The sequence below is a fragment of the Argopecten irradians genome, chromosome 12 (genome assembly GCF_041381155.1).
Source record: "Argopecten irradians isolate NY chromosome 12, Ai_NY, whole genome shotgun sequence".
NCBI lineage: Eukaryota > Metazoa > Mollusca > Bivalvia > Pectinida > Pectinidae > Argopecten > Argopecten irradians.
The window spans coordinates 6,159,405-6,175,341 of NC_091145.1; the positions used below are offsets into that span (position 1 = coordinate 6,159,405).

A 15,937-nucleotide genomic window follows, 5' to 3' on the forward strand; every position below is an offset into this window, starting at 1 on the left:
AATATACACATATACGTACCTGTATTATCGACCTAAAGTAAGCCATTTCATTGCTTCTATAATTCCTTATTACTCTAAGCTTTAAGTCTTTTTATGAGACTATGACGGCATGACGGTTTATATATAGATTTCATATTATTTTGGTGCATATTTAAATGAACTCAGTGATGAAGCTACTATCGGGGTTATTTTTAGGCGTAAAGTAAAATAAAATGAAAAGATAATTGCTTATTTTATTTTTCGCTAAATGGAATTTATTCTCATTAGACATTAAGTAAAACGTCAACGTATGATCAAAGAATTAAAAAATATATGATTATTGATATTTTATGCCGGTCTAATTATGTTAAACTTTTTGGCTTGTTCACAAAGGAATACGTGTACAAGACTTCTCTTGTGTCAGGTCCGCTGCGTAAGTCGGTAAAGTAGAACGTAACATAGTTGTTTGATAGAGGTTAATAGCCATTGATTAGGAAAAAAACCAATTATAAGATTTGTCATGGTGACAGGAAAACACACATGTATGACGTGGAGGCTCAGGTACTTCAGGTATGTATGTCTTATATAATGTTTACAGTCGTCTGACTACCCATAAATCAAAGTGCATCCAGACTTTTAAAGTCGTCTGCTTAATCAGTATATATAATGATTACTGATTAATGCCCAACATGAATATGTACACAGAAAAGTGTGCACACACACACATTACGCATGATATCAACCGTTTACACATATATATACTTATACCCTAACATAAACACATTGTAATAATGTCGACATGCTTAACGAGTATTAGCTTCCCAAAATGCTTACGTGAGAAGCTACAAACAAAAGGTTTATACATCTTACGAATCCAGTAATGCATTTGTTAAGACAACATGACAGTAATGCATTCTATTATGGCAACTGGTTGAGAGGGCACTATTGCTTCTTCTCTCTTCCTTCTTAGATGTCATAGGAGATTAGTTATTGGACCTATATTCATCGGAAGTAAACACTGTCATATCCAATGTTCATACCGGTCCTTTTACTAGAGGTTAATCTGGGTCCGATTAAATACTATTGTGACTAACCTTTTACTAGAGGTTAATCTGGGTCCGATTAAATACTATTGTGACTAACTATCCTGCGGGAAATTGAATATGGCGTCAGTATTAGGCATTAAAACGCGAAATAAATTTGCTTTTGATACAGTAATTTATTCAATCACTCCTAGGGTGGATTGCGGTCCCCACATTTGAATGTAGGGACCGTAATGAACCCTGGGAGATATTGTAGTTTAATAACTTCTGCAATCATCTTTAAGCCAATGAAAAAGCTCGTTAGAAGCATGAACACATTATCAACGTATAATTGTTATTAACTGTTATTGAACCTTTATATGATAAATTATTTGGCTTGTTATGCTCCATGGTGATGGAGAAATCGTCTGAAAAATAAGTCATTTTACTTTTTCTCACTCTTCCGTTAAGCCACATGGAAATATCAAATTATAGCATAATATTTTTCAGATATTACTAAGACCACGAAGTAGGAGTAGCAGGAATAAAATCTCTGCGGGAAGGATGACACGACAGTCAAGTAATGCTAGATTCTTGGCATAATCAATAGTACTGATGGTGAAGTCCACAGGTATTCAAATACAATGTACTGTATTTATGAATATGAATACTGTAAAGCTGGTTATTTTCGTGGTTTGAACTTTGAACTTACAGCGAATCACAATATCGCGATATCTCTCGGATCAAAATTTCGATGGTGATTACCAGTGAAATGCGAAAATATCGTCCTCACAAAAATAACCAACTATACTGTAAGATATGACATCGGTAGTTAGTAGAAAACTTTGATTCCTGATTAAAAACATACCCACCAGACAATAACAGTGACGTAGCACACAAAACGTCGCTGCGTCACAAAAGATTATCTCGAACAGGCTACTGATTGATAGCATGCCTATTTTTAGATAATGTTAATTCTTCATGTTATCCTCGACTCATTTTAAAGGAAAATAAGAACATTTTTAAATTGCAATGTTTATAACCTATTTCCAAATGTAGCAATATTAAATGTTCAATGAAAATATTTTATTTTGACAGATGCTGAAACAAGACTTTCACTAAATCAGGTGACATGTAATTCTAAGGTAACACATTACGCAAACAGTATTAGAAAAGCTAAGAAGCCACCAGCTATAATGTTATATTTCACAAAATCGAAGAAAAAGAATATCGAATAAATAAATTATGTTCAGAATATTTTAGATAAACTCAGATAAATTTAAGAATTTAGGAATGAGCTACAGAATGCGAGGATGATTGAGTACAGTATGAGTGATTCACAAAATGAATGCACCAACTAATAATATGAAGAATGGGATTTTTATTTTTTTCTATTTTTTTTTTTTTTTTTTTTTTTTGCGTTAAAAAACACCAGTTATTGAAAACTTTATCTCGTATTGACGATTGATGGATTGTTTCCAAACAATTTTCCATTTTTTTTTTGTAATAATCTTTCTATTCAGGATTTTCATTCAATGCAATGTACAAATACACTCAAACACACACACACACACACATACAATGAATAAGCTCATTTATTTGACACATGCATATAGAAACATAGTATTATATTAGTAGAAACACATAATTTATTAGACATATTTTACATTTCTAATTTGCTTGATATTGTTGTTTTTCGAATTTCGATTTTAATGGATGAATTTTGTTGACGTAAAATCACACACATACCCATAGTTTGTCATACTCACGAATTAAGAAGAGTCTTTAATATTTAATCGCCATTAAAATTACCAACATTTTGAGAATTGCAATACTTACAATGCATATGTTATGTTATTACCAGCATAAAAAAGCTGAAAATGATTTTTGACAGTACTGCAAAAAATCTTCATGTTTACATCAACAGTGTAATGAAAAGAGTACATACCGTCATACCATGAAGCCAAACTGTAGTCTGTAATTTCATTTAACATTTTTATTGTGTTTTAGTAATTGTAAAGTGATTTACAGAAGGCATAAAAAGCTAGAATTTTACATTGCGCCAATTTTGTGTTGTAACTAATGTTTATAAGGCAACATACATGTGTGTTTTTGTGCCCTAGAATGGTTTTCATAGCTTAAACTCATCAAACATTATGCCTTTCGGGAGATTAGTAGTATTTCTAAGGAAAAGGTTAGCACGTCAAAGTTTTTGCGCAGTTATGGCACATGTAACTTAAAGATGCTCCACCGCCGACAGAGCATAAATGATATTCATTGTTTGAACAATAATTGATGTTTAATCATGTATGTATATATCTAATTAACACAAAAAATAATGTAAAATAATTTGTTTTGCCTTTAGTGCATGCGCAATCAGTTCTTCATTCCATAGAGGATACAGTGCATGGAATTTTTTCGGGATGCAATTAATCATTTATCATATTTTTAACTTGAAGTAAAATTAGAAGCTCAAAATTTTCAATGGTGGTGATGGTATAAAGTAAGTAACTTTTGTAACGGAAGAAACATACTAAATCGTCTGCTCCTGTTTTTGATAGAGAAAAAATACCATTTGTCAGCGGTGGAGCATCTTTAAAATATTTTTTATTAAAATTATATCAGTAATAAAAATAACTCTATTGTTAAATTAAGATACATTTCGTTGATGGAATGGACTATACAAAAGAACATCATCAACGACAACCGGTAAAAATCTCAATGGACTTTTAGACATAGAATAGTGATATACGTTTGCTTGCATTCTTGAAAGATACAAATACAATCTTTGTTTGATTTTTACACACATAAATACAGTGAACCTGCGAATTTTTAAAAAGTTATTTTTTTTTTCTTCAGTAATCTATATTCAGGTTTGATGAATAAAGCTGTGAGGGTCATTCAAATGGGCAGACAACCGTGTATGCTGCCTTCTAGATATAAGTTACAACAAGTAATCAACGCATTGTAAAATTGCTTGTTATGCCGCAAGTTTTGATGGAAACATACTTGCAGAAATCACCTTATTATTCTAACACGGTAATAATGTGAAAAAAAACTGTAGACCACAATTTGGCTTTATGGCCTGGCCGTATGTAGTAATTTTAATGCTCTGTCTTTGTAAATATAATAATTTTTGGAAGCACTCATTTTCAGCTCTTATTTGTAAAATTTAAACTTATGCATTATAGGTGACTTTATTTTCAGAATGTTGGTATTTTTGCTAATGAGTAAAATCAAAAGCTCTTGTTGATTCTTAACTTTCAAAAATACGGCACATGTAGCCCAGGGATGGATTTAACGACTATTTATAACGCAACACTCATATTCTACTTCAATATCTGATATTCAAAAACTATAAAATGTGACAAACGTAAAATTCAATAAACAGATTTGGTATTTCTTTTATTTTCAGGACCTTCAACTACAGATATTATATTTATCATATTTGGACTGTTTTTATACTTAATAGTACCTACATGCTTTGTAGTTCTAAAAGTTCTTAAAGTAGTATGCGGTTTCAAATGAAATTCACATTACTATTTACGTGAATGTTGTAACTCAAAACGAATCATGGATAAACATGGACATATAAATGTACATGACAAGGGTCGGTCAAGTGTTTTTATACTGGAGATTCAACACAACTTGCGCAACACATTGGTAAAACATCATCGTAATAATCAATTAATCAATCAATACATTTATTCCTCCAAGATGAAATTTACAAAACAAAAGAAATTTCCAAATATTTTACAATATTTGTATTTTATTTTACACATTAATTATTTCATCAGATAGTTTGGTACATAAAATTCTTACTAGAGAATCACTTTTTGTAGTTGTAAAACATTCTGGTTATGTAATTACTAAAATTCTGTGCCGTCATTTAAGAAAAATCTGTATTCTTTCTGTGATTGTAGCTTATTCCTGAATGCTTCACGATACATTCCAAGTAATTTTCTCAAAAAAATGTTCATGTGAAAGATTGCCTATATGCGTACATAATTCGTATCACTATGTTTATATTACTTAATTTGTTATGGAATTTACTATGTCCACTTTTGTAAAATGTTACTTTATTAATATATTATGTAATCATCACGTCATAATCATAATTTTTCGATGTTTTATGACAAAAAATAACATTAAAATCATATGTTTGTTATTTAAATTCAATGGTATTTGAGTAATAAAGAAAACATCAAACAAGATGCAATAAGGATGGATTTTTTGTATATTCTCATACAAGCCTGAGAAGACTGGATATTTGGAAATTTAGCCACCCGCCTGGTTGGTCTTTTTAAAAACGCGGGGGACTTTTATTTTTTGCATAACACCAACATGGGATTTTTCAATCCAATAAATGAAACTTGATAATTATATATTATACAAATATTTCATGGGTTACTGTGCTCTAGTTCATGATATTTAACCCGAGGTGATGGTAATCAACAAATGTTATATTGCACGAGGCCAAAGGCCGAGTGCAATATAACATTTGTTGATTACCATCACCGAGGGGTAAATATTATGAACTAGAGCACAGTAACCATGGAATATTTGTTTTATTACATAATCACCAGTTTCTCAGTTGAATATTATTTTTATAAAACGAATACGACAATCACTTAACAAAAAAATCAACACCGTACCGTACGGAAAAAAACCTTAATATTCTATTGAAGATTGACGTATAGCCCACGTACGTCACGTTGTAACTCCGTTTTGGATGTCTTATTGTCTGTTTTTACATTATTAGACCTGCTTGCAGCCTTTTGATCTAATACATTCATCGTGTCCGTCCTTTACTCGGTACAGTAAACGTCTACATGACGTACTTGATTCGAGATCTATAAATCCAGCGCGAAATTTAGCGTGAACCTTTGTGACGTCATAATAACGTAACTCACTGTTACTCACAATTCCTCGGAAGTTTTCTACAAAACTAGACAACAACAGCGAGGTGTTCCTAAAGCCGTGCAATATAATATCTCGAACCGTGCAATATAACGTTTCCATGGAAGCGTGCAATATAACTTCGAACCGTGCAATATAACAAGGTTTTATTGAACGGTCGGTGTAATAGTTGAAAATATTATATTTCTTCATATATAGATTGGTGTAAACAAATTATGTAATAATTATGATTATATCTAAAATACTACATTATATGCATTTTCCCATCTAAAGTTCTGTATATATTGCGCAGTGGATATCACTTATGGTTTTATCCGATGTGTTTATAACATAGACTTCACAAAACAATTTAATTACGGTTCGTGTATTTTTAACTATGAATGAATTAAGAGAAAAGCATTTATACAATTCAACCAATATTAATTTCCATTTAAAGTTCATATCACTACGTTAAATTAATAGTGATATTGTTCTCTTTCTTAGATCTAGGCCTAATAATGATAACAAAAAATGTCCAATCCTACAAATCGTCGTTTTCTTCTTGTACTGCAACAGCCAAAGTGAATTATGCGGATATAGTTCAAATATTTTCTTGTTTAAATCAAAATTTTATAAACGGAATTATGTACAAGTTGTCATAACTAAGAAAGCCTATTCATCACACATAATATTTACATAAATATGAACGTACAATATAAATATATAATAAAGCACATTATTTGAATTATATAGATAGTTTCATATATAAACACATATAGTGACACGGATGGGCAAGCAAATGTGAAAAGAAATGGTCTATTTATATCACACACAAAAGGAGAGCGACATTTCGCGATTTTATATCCTTACACATTCAGTGTATAAAATATCAATGTACAGTACCGTGCCAAAAATATTCGTAATTGTTATTTTTTCTCAATATATTCTATGTATTTTTCTGTGATTTTTCCTTATTTCATTTATTGAAGTATTTCAACCAAATTTGGTGTACTTATAAAAAAGAATTGTATACACTTTGAGCTCATGATATAACATAGTTTTTAAGAAAGCTATGTTTTAATACCAAGCAAAACTTTTTTGTTGCCATTTTGGTAGGACAGAAAAGAAAAAGACGTTCTAGAGTTTAAGGAATGCACAAAAATGATGATATTTTGAAAACGAAACATTGGAAAATTATGCAAATAATATGAACTGAAAGTGCAGATAAATTTTTACAAGTACGCCAACTCGTACCTGCCGAAACAGAGCTGGACCAGGGATGCTTCGAAGCTCTCTGTTAATCACTATATGCATTGCTGGCATATACATGTAAACAAAACATGTAAACAAAACATGAATGAAACGGAAGGCATTTATTTGTAAAATATTACTGGAAAAATTATGATGCCACTACGTAGAAAACGTTCACAATTATCTTCATAAAGTGTTCTAATTTGGGTAGTCTCACGTATTTTTACATTATATTCTAGGCAGGTATAGCGGACTAATTCAATCGATGTCATTATGAATTATTCTTAATTATTTTCTGTGCCTGAACATGGAAGAAAAATATTTTCAAACAATTTTATCAATACAATATCATTATATGAAACCTTTGTCCTGTCCGATTCTATCCTATCATGTCGATCCTGTCTGTTTTTGCCCGATCACATCAATAGTATGTTAACCGGAAGCGTATTATGGTTAGATAAAACCCGAAACAAGATAAATCCGGAAAATATTGTTCAAGTAAATACAATGTTTGTAGAAAACACTTAATTATAAAATTTAGTTATTAAACATTAAATGTACATGATAATATAACATTTTACAATCAATACACAATTGTTTGATTAGTTAGTAATGACGGAGCATGCATCTTTAATACTTGATAATAAAAGGTCAAAGGTTATATTACACACGGTAACCGAACTACATGTACATACATACTGTGTACTTACAGAGGAATTCATACGTTTTACATGTGTTGACAAGGTGTAAATACGGCATACCAGTCGTTAGTGGTAATATATAGGTAAGTGGATTACAAATCTTAACCAATGAAATGATTTACAGGCAAACAAGGACTGAAGGATATGATCTCGAACCTGATGGATTCTAGCTGTTGTTAAGTTCAATATTCATTATGGTAATAGTATAACAACATTAAATTAAAACATTCTGACCATTATAACAAAATTGTAATAGAGATTTGTTATATAGGTCAGAATATAACAAAAATTGAATATTTACTGTAAAGTATGCTGCTACTTATTCTGAATTACCTCCCCTCATTGAAATTTATTAAGGATGCGTACCCCGTATTTTAAAAGCTACGCTTATGATAAAATTGGCTCATTTTAATGAAATAATTCCACGCCATTCGTCTTTATTATACTATGAAAGTAAGCAAACATTTTTAAAAATTAATCATTTAAAAACCATTTAAAAACATTATCCATATAACTACTGAAATTAGTGTGATATTACATTTTCGACTTTTTATGTAAATTTATGTATGGTCATATATTGTCTCTGATGACCCACAAGCGCTTTATGTATAGTCGAAGGGGTCTACATGACTAAAAAATTTCAATATTATTCTCAACTCGCTCTTATTCTGTATTTGCATATTACAGAGTTATCTGCCCTTGCGGGTAGGTGTTGGTTGTGACGTCATGTGGTTTCGAGCGTAACGTCATAGTTTTCGGAGCAAACGATGTGAATTGCGCTCACAAAATAATGACGTAACAAACAAAATCTACCCGCAAGGGAGCTGACTCTGTAATATTCAAAGACGGAATGGTAGAATCAGTAACATCAATTAATCATTGATGGGAGTGTCGTTAGATACTTTACAAAAATGTGATTTTCACGACCCTAAGTTCTAAGAGTCTGTTATGGTGAAAGTGACTCTTACTGAACCCCGGGGACTGAAAAGGCAGGACCAAAATGGGTCACATTGATAAACCACGCAGAGAAGGAAGTGTCTTATAATAGGCTTTTTGTTTTACCAAAATTTAAATACTGTGACATTGTACCCATTTTATGACATAGATTCACAAATTAGTCCTGTGGGACTGATATCAAGTTGCTGGATATATGAGACTAAACAAATTTGACAGTAATTTTGTGGCAGTACGATTAATTTTTAATGTTTTCATTCTAAATATTGCTTTCACATTGGCCGTTTCTTTTTTTTCATACCACTATGAAAAAAATCCGAGAATGTCGCGAAATCCCGACGTTATTGTGACGTCACAACAGAAACATTGACGTGGCGTATTAATTCGGAAAAAAATAATTTCTTGGAAAATCTGTTGAATCGTACGTGTAAATGTTTGTATTTCATTAGACAGTCTGGAAAATTAATTATAGGCATTGATGTCATTTGAAATTTCATTCATACCCCGATGCAATAAAAAAAATTGCTTAAATAAACTGAACCATGCTGAATAGTCGTAAAATTGTCAAGACTGTTCACTTGTACATTTCAGATGCAGCTTAATCCCTAGTATGCAGAAGTTTTCAATTTGCGATGGCTTCGATGACTTCAGAACAGAGTTATTTAAACAAAATTGTGTATAAAGTACATTTGCTCATCGAAAAAGGCAACTTGACACAGCTCCGAAAAATTTTAGGGAACAAAACTTTGGAAGAAAGACAGAAAATTGTTAACGAAAAGGTTAAGAACAATACCGCCATCTTCGTCGCTTGTTTACATGGACGTATAGACATAGTCCGTTACCTTCTTAAAACCTGTAAGCCAGACTTGGAAGCTACTGGCACGCACATTGTGGAAGAGGATGAAAATTCTGAGCATATCGTGCCACCAATATGGAGTGCTGCAATATCAAATAAGTTAGAAATTGCCAAAGCTCTAATTGAAAATGGAGCAAATGTGCACGGATGTTCAGATACCAAGTCGACAGCGGTACGAGCCGCCTGTTACAGTAACAATATTGACATGGTCAGATACCTGGTTGAACATGGCGCTGATGTCAACATTCCGAACAAAAATGGTGCAACCTGTTTAATGAATGCAATAGAATGTAAAGAACTATGCGAGTTCATCATCCAATCGGGTGCACAAGTAAATGCACAAGAAACTGGTAGAGATAAGCTAACGGCGTTGCATTATGCAGTGAATTACCAGAAACTTGATACAATAGAAGTTTTGCTTCAGCATGGCGCAGACGTGAATCTGAAGACCATTGATGGGGTGTCATCTGTACTGCTTGCCGCTCTACTAAATCTAAAGAAAATAACATACTTTTTCATCAACAATGATGATCTACCTATCCCTACCGGCGATAAGATCAATGCTATAGAAATGCTGGGCGCCAAAGCAGTTGATTATAAAGCATATGATGATGCAAAAGAACTTTGGGCTGACGGGATGAAGATGCGAGATACTCATGGGATACCAAAAGAATTACCAGACTTCGGCGACAAGTATGACGACGCAAAGGAACCAGAGACCCTCGACGAACTGACTAGGCTCCCTCGGACGTCAATGAATATGTATCTACAAGCAGCCTTAGTAAAGCAACGGATTCTAGGGCCTCTGAATCAGGATTCACTTCTTGCTGCTATACAGTATGGATGGAAGCTTCATGATTGTGGAAGATTTCGAAAAGCATTGGAGATCATCTCTGATTGTTACGATGGATATATCACAAGGGAGTGGTACTTACTGGATAACTGTCTGATATCAATATCACAAGTTCTGAATCTGACAGCCATGATAATGAAGGATGAAAAATATGCTGCTATGGATGAATATTTTACCAATACGTCGAGCTTTCTCCATAAACTGGTGGAGCATGTGTTCAAAGCAACGCCAGTGCTTAAGGATAAAACTATCCACCGTGATGACAAGCGGAACTACCAACAATTACTGCTACTACTTCTGGATTGTGTTGCACTTGTGATACACATCACCACAGAGGACGGCAATATCGACCGAATTGTTTTTGAACTTAAGAGGATCCTTAAGTTTGACCCCCGAGGTAAACAAGGACAGACGCTTCTCCATTTAGCTGTACACACAGTCGAGTCAAAGAGACTTTATGATTCTGAAGGATTATATGAGATAAGGAACGATACTGCTTTAGTCAGGTTTCTTCTTGAATGCGGAGCCCAGATCAACGCAGTGGATGCAGACTGCAACTCGCCGTTGCACTATCATATTAAGGCGATCGGGAGGCATGGCGTCATGCATGAAAGGGACATTTTGAACCTTCTGCTAGAACACGGTGCTCACGTGGACATGACTAACAAGAAAGGGGACACACCACTTTTTATTGCCAAACAAAGTGATGTTGTACTACACGAAGTCAAGCATACGAAACTGCAATGCTTGGCAGCCAATGTAATCAACAAATGCAATATACCTTTCCGATTTGAAATACCTGTCAATCTCATCAAGTTTGTAGAGATGCACGGCGCACATTTAAACATTAGATGAAAGTACTATATCCGAAGTTCATGCATCCTCTATATTCCAAGGGTAACTCTCACTCTCGTTATATTCACCCCCTGGGATATGTCATACAAAAACTGAAGGCTCTGTGAGCGACAACAGATCAGCAGGTAGTTTGGTCCCTTGATGTACATCGCTGCCTCTGCAATCGTCAAAGCCTAAGTTTTGCTATGGCATATACCAGGGGTTACTATCACTCGTCATATGTACCCCTGCAGTATCGAGGATGATGTAAATGTAAATGTGTATATATATGTATACAGAGATTTACGTTGACTTCACCCATATGCCATGTCTTTTTTTCGCATTTGATACATGATACTGTGGTTGCATTGAAAGTTCATTAATCATTCGATTGGCTGTAATTCTTAATGCCCTGACTTAGATGAAATGACCTAATTTGCAGTAAATTGGCATGCGCTACAACCGTATTCACTTATCTTTACAACTCTGTGTTACTAAAATAACTGTGTATCTAAAAATATACTACATGTAGTAGCTGACATACCCATCTGCATGTTATCTAACTAAAGTTAAGTTGAACTATATGAAAGCTGTAGGGGTAGGCGCTGCATACCTTATTCTCGGTGATTAGTACTGTGAAATCAAACTTATTAATTTTTCATGGGGTTTAATTTTCGTGAATTTCATATTTAACACAAAAAATGACCAAACTCAACGAATTCAATTAATGTCTATGAAAACTTAATAATTCATGGAATAGTTGGTAGCCACTTACATAAGTTGGTAGTCTATTTCAATGTCAACTGTAATGCGTAAGGTCTTCTCCACAAATTTAAGTCCCAACTGAATTGTAAAATTGTATTATCCACGAAAATTGAGCCCAACGAAAATAAATGATTTCATAGTATTATTTGTAATGAATTCTACCTGCAGAGGAATTAACATGGACATTTAATTCTACGGGTAAGATTATTTTTCAAACCTTAGACTTGCCGAATGTGTGACAGCTTATATTGTTCTTTTATGTATTAAATATTTTTAATAAGCAAAACTTTTATCTATGAAGCATTTGATATGGCAAAACCTGTGATACATGGACTTATCGTTGTCTTTCATTTTTCTGTAATCGTATGAACTCCCGTTTCGAAATTCTTTATGAGAATAAACATTGTACACAGTGTAAATAGACATGTTGATATATCATATGTGCACGTTCTTAGTACGCACTACCGAAGCCAAAATAAAATAGGTAACATCAATGATTTATTTATATTCAGTTTAGTGTGTTTTTAAAGAAAAATGTGATATCATTTTAACATAACTTTTTTTTTTCATACTGGATTTCTAAAAAAAAAATGAAAATAAGTTATTTATCACACATGCTCTTGGTCGTCCATTTTGCCATTCATTATTGCCGGTAATAAATATCGAGAGGATACTCTTCAGACCTAGAAATCGAATGTGACTTTTATCTATTTATTCATGCACCCCTGTAGGCACATTTGGATTGTTCCAGTTCAAAGGCTGGACAAGTCAATTATGAAATCTCAGGGGGTGAATGAGTAAATTGTGAATGACTAAATTAATAAATTTTGATCTTTGATATAAATTCGTCACGCCTGTTTTGTTTAAAGACAAAATGTTGCAAATGCATGTAGACAGTTTTATTATTTTCATAAACAAATAATAAAAAAAATCCGATAAAATAAACAGATAAAAAGTTGATAAACATGCAACACCTGTAGTGGTGACTAAATCAGCGATGAAAATATTTACGAAAATGTATTTCATTCGATATGAATTTAGTGGATAGTGCATATGAGAATAATGCAAATACAAACACAGGTGCAACATGTTCCGACATGAAAACAAAGGCCCGTCGCATCCCATTGTTGGGCATGTTCTGTAGCAAGAGGCAGTAAAACAATTCATTATACACAGTGATTTCGCTTATGTAATCCCTTTCAGCTATATGTCAATTGTCAGTAAACAAAGACATGACGTCACCATTCAAGGAAGTCGTGACAATTGTGCGAAACGTCTGACATAGAATTTCTTCGAAAAGCAGGTTGTAGTTTTGTGATAAAAATATCTGAAAAATACGTTAATTTTATTTGAGATTTTATGAACCTCGTCTCGAATTTTTACGAATCTTTTTGTGAAATATTAAATAAAATGAACACGCATTAAAGGTCTTGTACTGGTACACGTGTATAACTACTGTGCGTAAACATTTATTAACAATACTAAATCTAGAATATCCTAGACACCAGGGCTGTCAAATGAGGGATAAATACCTCTGCAATTCGACACAACACCGTCTGCTAATTTTAAATGCAAAATTTGTACTACGAATACCAACATACAAGTGTTACTCTTTTCAAGGTTTAAATTTGCTTCCCGATATCATATGTATGCAATGTGTTGCTAAATGTATCTTATTAAAAGTAATTTTGAATTTTACCAATGGTGCATATCTCAAAACATATAGTCGGGTAAGCCAAAATTAAATAATGGTCAGATAACTCAAAATGACGAAACATGGTCGAGTGACTCAAAATGATGAAACATTGTTGGTTGACTCTAAATGATAAAAAATATTCAGGTGACTCCATCTGATGAAATATAGTCGGGTGACTCAAATGATGAAATACAGTCAGGTGACTCAAAATGACGAAACATGGTCAGCTGACTAAAACTGATGAAGCATAGTCGGATGACTCAAAATGTTCAGATATCGTCGGATGACACAATGTTGAAATATGGTCAGGTGATTCAAAATGCTGAAACAGAGTCAGATGACTCAAACTGATGAAACACAGTCAGGTGACTCAAAATGATGAAACATGGTCAGGTAACTCAAACTGACGAAACATGGTCAAGTGACTCTAATGATGAAACACAGTCAGGTGACTCAACACCATCTGCTAATCTTAAATGCAAAATTTGTACTATGAAAATACCAACAAACAAGTGTTACTCCTTTTAAGGTTTAAACTTGCTTCCCGATATTATATGTATGCAATGTGATGCTAAATGAATCTTATTAAAGTAATTTTGAATTTTACCAATGGTTCATATCTCAAAACACATAGTCGGGTAAGCCAAACTGAAACATGGTCAAGTAACTCAAACTGAAGAAACATGGTCGAGTGACTCAAAATGATGAAACATTATAGGTTGACTCAAAATGATGAAAAATATTCATGTGACTCCAACTGATGAAACATAGTCGGGTGACTCAATTGATGAAACACAGTTAGGTGACTCAAAATGACGAAACATGGTCATGTGACTAAAACTGACGAAACAAAGTCCGGTGACTCAACATGATGAAACACAGTCAGGTGACTGAAAACAACGAAACATGGACAGGTGACTCAAACTGACGACACAAAGTCAGATGACTCTAAATGATGAAACATAGTCGGGTGATTCAAAATGATGAAGCACAGTCGGGTGACTCAAAATATTCAGATATCGTCGGATGACTCAATGCTGAAACATGGTAAGGTGATTCAAAATGATGAAACAGAGTCAGATGACTCAAACTGATGAAACACAGTCAGGTGACTCAAATGATGAAACATGATCAGATGCCTTAAACTGACTAAACTTGGTCTGGTAACTCAAAATGATGAAACATAGTCGGGTGACTCAAAATAATGAAACACAGTCAGGTGACTCAAAATGACGAAACATGGTCAGATGACTCAAACTTTCGAAACATGGAAGGTGACTCAAAATGATGAAACATAGTCGGGTGACTCAAAATGTTCAGATATCGTCGGATGACTCAATGCTGAAACATGGTCAGGTGATTCAAAATGATGAAACACAGTCAGGTGACTCAAACTGACGAAACATGGTCAGGTGACTCAAAATGATGAAACACAGGCAGGTGACTCAAATGATGAAACATGATCAGATGCCTTAAACTGACTAAACTTGGTCTGGTAACTCAAAATGATGAAACAAAGTCGTGTGACTCAAAATAATGAAACACAGTTAGGTGACTCAAAATGACGAAACATGGTCAGATGACTCAAACTTTCGAAACATGGAAGGTGACTCAAAATGATGAAACATAGTCGGGTGACTCAAATGATGAAACAAAGTTGGGTGACTCAAAATGATGAAACATAGTCGGGTGACTCAAAATGATGAAACTTAGTCGGATGACTCAAAATGATGAAACATAGTTCATAAAAATGAATAAATGGCAAAATCAACCTCTTTCATTCTTCCTAATTGATAAAATCATAACTTTGATTTCTTCGTCATGTCTTGCTCTATTTCGATTTAGTTTTGAATTTACGTTCGTATGCGTCAAAAAGAGTCTGGTTGAATGGAGGAAAGCGGACGGAAAGTCACTAGATTGATGTTTCGCTGTTGGGTTTACCGTGTGTTGTAGCTCGCACATTGTTTACAGTTAGCACGCAGTGCATTTGACAGAACCCAGTCCGCCTGACAATGGCGTGTTGATGTTAGAGGACCCCTACAGACCCTTGACCTCGCTCCTCACCAGTCACGTGTTACCTACATCGTCTGTGCTAATGTCGCATGCTACATGTACAGATGTGCACTT

At 33.7% G+C, this 15,937-nt stretch overlaps 1 protein-coding gene across 3 annotated transcripts; it reads left to right on the plus strand.

Annotated features, from left to right (window-relative positions):
- The first annotated feature begins 321 nt into the window (after positions 1 to 321).
- On the plus strand, positions 322 to 11,998 carry LOC138336133 (protein fem-1 homolog C-like). 3 transcript variants are annotated; one of them, XM_069285452.1, is made up of 4 exons: positions 322 to 549; positions 1,512 to 1,632; positions 2,100 to 2,146; positions 9,398 to 11,998. In XM_069285452.1, exon 4 carries the CDS (start codon positions 9,439 to 9,441, stop codon positions 11,368 to 11,370), a length of 1,932 nt encoding a protein of 643 aa, XP_069141553.1. In that variant the 5' UTR covers positions 322 to 549; positions 1,512 to 1,632; positions 2,100 to 2,146; positions 9,398 to 9,438; the 3' UTR covers positions 11,371 to 11,998. The 3 variants fall into 3 exon arrangements, with proteins under 3 accessions (XP_069141553.1, XP_069141554.1, XP_069141551.1); XM_069285453.1 differs by lacking the exon at positions 322 to 549 and having other exon boundaries at positions 1,181 to 1,632; XM_069285450.1 differs by lacking the exons at positions 322 to 549; positions 1,512 to 1,632; positions 2,100 to 2,146 and adding an exon at positions 7,803 to 7,935.
- Positions 11,999 to 15,937: the final 3,939 nt, after the last annotated feature.

Bases quoted from the DNA above. Each gene is read 5' to 3' on its own strand.
- LOC138336133 (XM_069285452.1), top strand. From the start codon at position 9,439: ATGGCTTCGATGACTTCAGAACAGAGTTATTTAAACAAAATTGTGTAT.